Source organism: Neoarthrinium moseri (assembly GCF_022829205.1).
Source record: "Neoarthrinium moseri strain CBS 164.80 chromosome Unknown scaffold28_Wmoseri_CBS_16480, whole genome shotgun sequence".
In the NCBI taxonomy this organism is placed as follows: Eukaryota; Fungi; Ascomycota; class Sordariomycetes; order Amphisphaeriales; family Apiosporaceae; genus Neoarthrinium; species Neoarthrinium moseri.
In genome coordinates this window covers 63557-71623 of record NW_026055142.1, presented here as the reverse complement: position 1 = coordinate 71623, position 8067 = coordinate 63557, and the positions used below count along the sequence as shown (strand labels likewise).

The 8067-nt window shown below is 50.2% G+C and overlaps 3 protein-coding genes across 3 annotated transcripts; 2 read left to right on the top strand and 1 right to left on the bottom strand.

Moving 5' to 3' along the window:
* Positions 1–2382: 2382 nt before the first annotated feature.
* On the top strand, positions 2383–3869 carry JN550_007328 (uncharacterized protein; the record flags this gene model as incomplete). The annotated part of the gene is made up of 2 exons (XM_049319166.1): positions 2383–3444; positions 3495–3869. 2 exons carry the CDS (start codon positions 2383–2385, stop codon positions 3867–3869), a joined length of 1437 nt encoding a protein of 478 aa, XP_049170610.1.
* Positions 3870–5388: 1519 nt separating this feature from the next.
* Positions 5389–6794, top strand: JN550_007327 (uncharacterized protein; the record flags this gene model as incomplete). The annotated part of the gene is made up of 4 exons (XM_049319165.1): positions 5389–5494; positions 5563–6607; positions 6659–6724; positions 6782–6794. The coding sequence occupies 4 exons, from the start codon at positions 5389–5391 to the stop codon at positions 6792–6794; spliced, it is 1230 nt and encodes a 409-aa protein (XP_049170609.1).
* A 225-nt stretch (positions 6795–7019) lies between these two features.
* JN550_007326 (uncharacterized protein) lies at positions 7020–8051 on the bottom strand (the record flags this gene model as incomplete). Its single annotated transcript, XM_049319164.1, has 2 exons — positions 7020–7685; positions 7749–8051. 2 exons carry the CDS (start codon positions 8049–8051, stop codon positions 7020–7022), a joined length of 969 nt encoding a protein of 322 aa, XP_049170608.1.
* Between the last annotated feature and the right edge of the window lie 16 nt (positions 8052–8067).

Here is an 8067-nt window from a genome sequence, read left to right as displayed (position 1 = left end):
AACAAAGCACGAATCCTGCTGACCTCACGAGTCAAATCTACTAGTCCTCGACAATTAGCATTTCGCAATTAAGCCATAATATATATGTATGTTGAGTCTCGATAAATGTAACCATTGTATTGGACTACTAGATACTATGGCATGACCTGACTCTCTACTGTGACTTTTATATATAACTGCGCATAGGATGTACAACGGAGAAATCCGGGTACAAGCAATAGGTCCATAACACTTGGCCAATATTAAAGCCAATTAACTTAAACTGAAAGCCCATAAGTGAGCCTCTCCAACATCGTATGATAGCTGAAGGTATTATCGCAATTTTCATAACCGTGCTGACCAGAAACTCTGGTGAGGATATCTGTCTGTTCCTCTGACTAGTCGCAGTGTGATGAACATCTGCAGTCATTCCGTGGTGACAAAAGCAACGAAGTTTTCTCGACTCAAAGCATATGTTGGCGTTATATATAATCAAAGACTAATTGCAGTACTTCATTAACCTAGTTTGTACATAGTAGAAACCGCCCTCTGTCGATGTGGCTCGCAGAGGATGTCTTTCAAGGTTGGGCAACATTGATCATGCAAGCAACAAACGTCATGCGATTGCTTACTATGAAATCACCCAAAACCCAGGTATGCTTCTGGATGGAAGTGAATATAGCATGACAAGGATGTCGGAGGGTTTACAAAAGATCATGCTTATTTTTAAGTCCTTCAACGCTCAAGAGAATCAATACCATATTTCATTTGACCATTATAGGGGCAACATCTGATGCCTTTCATGCGATGGCAACGCAATTTCATAATCTGATCAGGTTGAAAAATGCGGTGATAAGAGTCTTAGCTAGTTGAAACATCACATTGTAAATCACTGTAGTGTAGTAGATTGCTCAACCACCCTCCGTATAAGTTGCAGTTATAATGGTAATATCTGGTCAGAAGTGCGCATCACCTTTAGTAATGATTAACGGTCGGGTTGTCATTTAACTCCTCTAGCCTCACACACAGTGAAATGCTCCCTCGGCTTTCAATCACGAGATGGAGCATTCAACTTAGCGGTGGAACCAGCTCCTACGGTGGCGGAATTGTATACAAGATACAATAAGAAAATGGTGGGATATAAAGCAAGGAGACAACCAAAAAAAAAAAAAAAAAAAAAAAAGAAAGAGAGAGAGAGAGAGTACGGTTTCAAGTACTAAAGATCCGCGCTGGCGAATAAGCTGCCGAACTATTAAGCCCCTAGAGAACAGCCTCTCGCTTTACCTTGGATACCTGTGAACAGCTTGAAATGTGTTTTTATGAGATTCTGGGTGAGAGCTGGTAATTCATACATGGCCTATCAGTAACTGACCGGTTCTAGGGACTCTGCAACGGACTTTTGGTCAAGAACCCTACTAGGGAGCTTTTGGATCAAGGCCAAAGGTACTAATTGTGAGGCAGGGTTCACTATGATATTCCAAGTGTACCTCAGACTGGAGCTTCTAGGCCTCCAGCCGTTTGCAAAAGGCACAAATTCCAACAAGTGTGAGCTCTATCAGGACCAACCACATATATTCTTGGTGAATATACCAAACCGGAAACCTAGATAACATCTATCTTTACGTCATCGGATTCGACGTCGCTGGGTCATTTGTGCATGAGCCTCACCTCCCCTTACCCACAAGCTCCAATGTGGGGAATGCATACGGGCTGAAAGGTGTGTGTGGGACGAGGACAAGGAAAGTTATGCACTATTGCTGATCCTCAGTGGCTACCTACCATGTACAGCCATTTGCACCATGCTGGTAATCAGGTAGGCGCAGACAAAGGGAGAGAGCCAGGCTTCTCCGGCAAACATTTGACAATGCCCTTCTTGAATTATGCTCAACGGCGCGACCAATGTAGTTTGCAGGTTGCAGATTAAGGGGCCGTCAGCCGGGAATAAGCCTATGACGATCAGGCGGGCCAGGGCGGTCTGTCTAAGCAGGTCGGGTACGCGGCAAATCTCCATGACGCGGTCATCATCCATGCCTGTGTAACTTAGGTAATTCCCCGTAGCGATCCAGACAGTGGCCGAACCTCACGCGTCGCGCTTTCAACGACCCAGAATGCGAAATTGCTGTTCCTGGAATCAGGTTTTGGGGATCGTTCTGGATTTGGAGTTTGTTCCTGAGTTGTCCATACTTCTAGATCTTGATCTTGTCTACATACATTAACTTTTTCCTTCGCTTGTTCCTGTCAATCTCCTTGGACTGTGCTTGTGCCGACATCCGTTTCTGCTCGGGAATACCCTAGACGCCGAGCCTATTGACCCGCGCTTGGCATTGTACCCTTGACGTCATTGTACCTTTCAACAGCCTTATTCGATTACGAGTGACCTTCACGTCCGGAGGAGTGGTGAAGATGGTAGGGAAACATGGGGCATTTGCAGTCAGTGGCCAGAGCTATGGTGCCGGACGCGACGAACGCGGCTTGAATGTTCGCGATCCTGCTAGAATCCGGCGGCCTCAAGATGACCTGGAGAGAGGCCTAAGTCACCATGATGGGAACGCATCCGGGCGACCACGTCCGCGACTGTTTGGCTTTCAAGATATTGCTCGCACAGCCCTCGAGGACCGGCGGCGGGACAATCTGAAAAAGTCATTGCTTCATGGGATTGAAGGCCATGGTCTCGAGAAGTTCCGCGTGGATGAGAAGGAGCTAAAGGCAATCAAGAACAAGAAGGTCAGGGCGTTCTACGAGGACCAGAACGAACGCCTGAATGACTGGTTGGAAGTCGACGCCGTAGTCATGGCGATCGCTGATGATGTGCTCGAGTCAATGGACCCTGACCCGGATCATGATGGCGACCAAGAAAGGAGAGGCGGGCTGCAGCATATGCATGGCAACATTGCTGAGTTTCTGCCGGACGAGGAGAAGCACCGCCGCGCAACAGCAGCCAGGAGGTCGAAATGGGCAATCAACATCAACGTCATTGCCAATGTTCTGCTCCTCGCCGGTAAGATTGTTGCTGTGCTATCGACCGGGTCCTTGTCTTTGGTTGCATCGCTGGTCGATTCAGCCCTCGACTTGTTGTGCACGCTCATCATTTGGACCACGAACAAGCTGGTCGGATGGCGACTCAAGGCGCTGAAGAAACGATTTCCTGTTGGCCGTCGGAGACTGGAGCCGATCGGTATCCTCGTGTTTTCAATAATCATGGTCATCTCATTCTTGCAAATCTTGAAAGAATCTGTCGAGAAGATCGCTCCGCTGAAGGGGGAACCCGAGAAATTGCCCGCCACTGCCATTGCCGCCATGGTGGCGACAATTGTAATTAAGGGAATCATAGGCTTGGGTTGCTATCCGATCAAGAGCACTCAAGTCCAAGCTCTAGCACAGGACTGTAAGACTGATGTGTTCTTCAACACTCTGTCCTTGCTCTTCCCATTCATTGGCGAGAAGGCAAATGTTTGGTGGCTGGATGTAAGTTTCGCCCGTGATGTGATATCTCGACCGTTGACTAACGAGAATAGCCTGCTGGCGCTGGTGTCTTGTCGCTGTTCATCATTTACGATTGGGGCCACACCTGCTTTGAGAACATCACGCGGCTATCTGGCGAAGCAGCATCGGCGCGTACGCAGCAGAAGCTCATGTACTTGGCATACCGTTTCTCACCGGTGGTACAAGGGTTCAAGAGTGTCACAGGTTATCACTGTGGAGATGGCGTCTGGGCCGAATTCGACCTCTTGCTGGACGAGAAGACCTCGCTTCATACGAGCCATGATGTTGCTGAGACACTTCAATACTGTGCCGAAGGCCTGAATGAAGTAGACCGTGCATTTGTGACTACAGATTATTCATCTAGCGGACCTATTGGCCATGCTGAAGATGCAGAGAGAAACAACTGAACCTGTTGTGTCTGATAATGTAACCTCTAGACAGATAGATTTGATAGATGTCTTGGTTAAAAATATCGTTCGAATTGAAATTGCAACGCTAACCTCTTCGGCACGCCGATCCGGTGGGAGTCTATCTTCTATGTCGATGTGCACTATGTGCCCTTACAGAACATGCACGCGAGATTGCCTTGTTCCCGAATGCCGTGCTTGGCGGGACACCAAGAACTGTGAGTACAACCATGGTGATTCAAGATTGTGTCTAATGATTCCATACTTTGCCAGTAGACGGGCCAAGTGATAACCCTGTTGGGGTAGTAATGAACTTGTGACTTGTATCTAGACCACTGATGTTGATTGTAGGTAGAGGGGCAGGCTATCACAGGCCGTATGAGTAGCAATCCACGAGTATCAATTTCCCCAGACAAGTACAACCTGGATCTAGAATTTGGAGCTTAAAATGAATTCAACCAAGTCTTGAATGGAGCAACGCGCTAAGGCTATAACGAAGAGACTTCGTTTCTACAAAATCCTTCAAGCTGCTCTGTCCAACTCATGTCGCGACAAAGATGAAGTATAATGGTGATGACGACAAAGGGCTCTTTTCGCTGATGAATGCCGAATGGCTCTTTCTGATGTTATTATTCGCGTCCGATTGGCGGCTTCCACTGTCTTTGGAATGTTGTTGACGCCCTTTCTCGAATGCGATGTTTGCAAATAGACCCGATACATAGCGGCGGCAGTTGGGTGTTCGTGTTGCGTTGGGAAGTTCTTCCCCGCTATTTCATTCTGCCCCATCTCGTTGGTCACTGGTGGACAGGCTATCGCCAGCATGGGTTAGTTGCCAAGCTCCCTGATCCGCCGGCTGCGTGGCCTCTTTGTGACATCAGCAGCGTCAAGGGGCTTGTCTAGCGGTCGCAATAACCAAGGTATGGCGCAATTAGCTAGAAAATGCGAACAGCGTGTGCGATCTCTCTCTATATCGTTCACAATGCATCTTAGCTATTGGCATCTGAACTCGCTCGTAAATAACTGTATGGTCCTAACTAGTCTAGATATAAATTAGATCCGGTTGGGACTGCCAGTGCTCGGCAAGCCATTCCGCCGTAAGATTGACTTTCAGTGCCGACTGTGCCGCGTAGGCGCAATTCCCGCTAGTTAGAGGTCCAACCCATGTAGGATCGCTGGAGGTAGGCCCAATGATCTGTTCCAGCGCTCTTGGCGGGCTCCTATCCCTGGACTGTGGCAGGGTTGGGGCCGCGGAATAGTGGCTCTGAGATCCCTGACTCGGTTCGTAAAACCAAGATTTAATGACATTTCAATCTACACGAGGTCATGACGACCTCAGGTTGTTCCCGTTTCCTATATCTTCGTAAAAAGGGGGATACAGTGCGCACCGTCGTTCCATTGTGTAATCGTGCTTCCATTGTCGGTTCCTCTAGTCCTCAGTTCTATATTTCTGTTCTGTCGGTCACTCTGCTCTGTTCCTCGGCTGGATTCTGCTGTGTTTTCGAAGATACCCAACGTCATAATGGAGAAGCTCGTGGAACGCATATCCACCACGCCCTACGTCTCGGCTCTTGTCGCAAGACGGCGATTCCTTTTCGGTGCATTTGTTATTTTCTTAATATTAATAGGTGAGTAAAGCGTCACAGGGCTCAAGGGTCTACCTGACTTGGAAAAGGCTAACCGGTGGCGCATGCAGCCGTGTCTTTGACCGAGAAGGAGGACGTCAATGCCTGGTCGCGGACGCAGAGCGGCTTCAGCCACCTTGCTGCCGCCAATGGAACGAATTCGAACGGTTCGATCCCGATACAGAGCTCCCCGCTCATTCCCATAGGCCAAGGGTACAAGAGGCCGGGCTACGAACTGCCGCTCGCAGATGGAATCCCACTCCGAATCATGGCGATTGGCGCATCGACAACCCGTGGAGACGAAAGTTTCGACAATAATGGATTCCGACGACCGATTCGAGAATACCTGACTTCGATTGGAAATCCGGTCAACTTTGTGGGCACACAGCGCGTCGGAAATATGTCAGACAACGAGATCGAGGCTTACCCTGGTGCTCGCACCGGCCAGATGCATCACCATGCGCTGGATGTAGTCCCCAAGACCAAGCCGAACGTTGTACTTGTGAACGTTGGAGCCAATGACTGTTTTCAGCATTGGGATATCCCTAACTTCTACAAGCGCTACTATGCCTTTGTTGACTACCTGCTCACAGCATCTCCCAGAGCGACTATCGTGATGGGCACGTTGCTTCCCACCACAGAGACGGAACGGTTCAATGGGTCTGCCGATGTTACAGTAGTGAACCAGCAGATGCATCGTCTATACCAGATCTTCAAGAATGAGGGCAGACCCGTTGTTCTGGCAGACATGACCGGGCCTGATGGAATTCAAGATTCCGATCTCTCGTGGGATGGAATGCACCCGACGTCGGCAGCGTACATCAGAATGGGGCAGATCTTACTCCGATCCATGATTGAAGCCGATGCGCGCGGTTTCCTGCGACCAGCAGAGCCAATCCACGGCGTTCTGCAAGACGGGGACTTGGAGCATCAGGACGAAGACTATGGCAGGTGGGCCGATGAGCAAAGGAGACTAGAGGCCCACAGGAAGAAAGTGGAAGAGCAGGAGGTCATGAAGATGACCGAAGAACTGAAGCGATGGACCACCTCGTTGGAGGGTTCTTTGGAACTGAAGAAGCATGAGGCGGATATCGTGCCCAAGTTAAGACGAGACAGGTAGGCTCTTGCGTCACGAATTCAAGAGCATTACAGAAACCTGAAGAGAAGCAACTCTGTGGACGCCTCGAATACGATTCTTGCCTGGATACTTGGATTACTGGCCACCTGGATACAGTAAGTAAGCGCCGTGTTGTGTGTAACCTGGCGGACTGACTGAACGCGTACTTCCAGGAGTAACTTCTGAAATTCGTACGAGGCCTAAGGGATCGCAATCTTCCGGTACATCCCTTGTGCTTCAAGAGCAGAGAAGATCATGTTTGAGAGGGGTAATTCGCCCAGCCTTCGGGCGTTGCTTGTGTACTATTGCTCAAACTACAAGGAAGAATGCATAATGGCGTTTGAGTGTACACTTCGGGGTATCTTCATTCATCAACGTCTTTCAAGAACCCCTCTCGTCTGTATGGCGACTTTACTCGTCACTGGCGCTGTCGGAAGCGTCCTCGCCTCGGCTCTTGAAGGACCCCTTGCCCTTCTTGGCCTTACCCTTGGATCCCTTGCCCCTGAGCCCCTCAGGAACCTCCTTCCGGACCTCGCCATCCTCAAAGAGCAGGCCGATATCCTGTCGGCGAGCGACTGCCTTCTTCCACAGGCTCTTAGGAACCTCGTTGGCAGTTGCGATGCCGCCAGCAGCGGTGCGCTGCCAAACAATGCTGGGCTCAGACTCCAAAGCAGTCCGAAGGTGGACCCAGATGCCGATGTCGGCATCGCTGGTCCGGTTGGGGCGAGACTCGCTGCCGTCAGCGTCAATGGTGACTGGTGTGAAAGTAATGTACTTGGCGCCGGCAGCAAGTTGGATGCCGTCCGAGGCGAGGATGTGAGGGTAAGCCTCGTACGAGGTCTCATAGACCACGAACTCGGGCAAGTCCTCAGCATCAGCCTTGAGGGGTTCGCCCTCGAGAATGGGCGCCTGTACGCTGTCCCGCTTGTGTGTCCCGCGGATTTGGAATGACTCCGTGGCCTCAGCATCGCTTCCTGGACGCTGGCGTAGCTCGAACCGAGCCTTGGATCCGACGGATTCAATTCGGCGAAGGTCTTGAAGTGTGGTGCCGAGGTCGGTGATTCGCGAGTGTTGAAGCTGTTAAAAGAGGTTATGTCAGTCATAGGTTCAGTAAGATATCTTGTCTCTACTGTTACTCACCAGGTCAGACACAGGTACCCAGCCATCATCGGTTGAGACGAGGCGGTCTGTAGATTCTTCCTCTTCCTCCTCGCTCTCCTCCTCGACATCGCTTTGGAGGACTGCGCGCTTCAGCACGAAGGACACAGCCTTGGAGATGGCAACGTCTCGGTTCTCGAGAACATTGTATCTGTTCTTCCCCTTCATGCTAGCAGCTCTGCTTCGGCCATGACGAGGGGAGTGCTGGACGAGGGCACTGGGAGGAAGAGTGCCTCCGTTCTGGTTGATGGCGGAAAGGGGAATGAGGACGGATGCTGCGGCCATCTTTTCTTCTAATTAC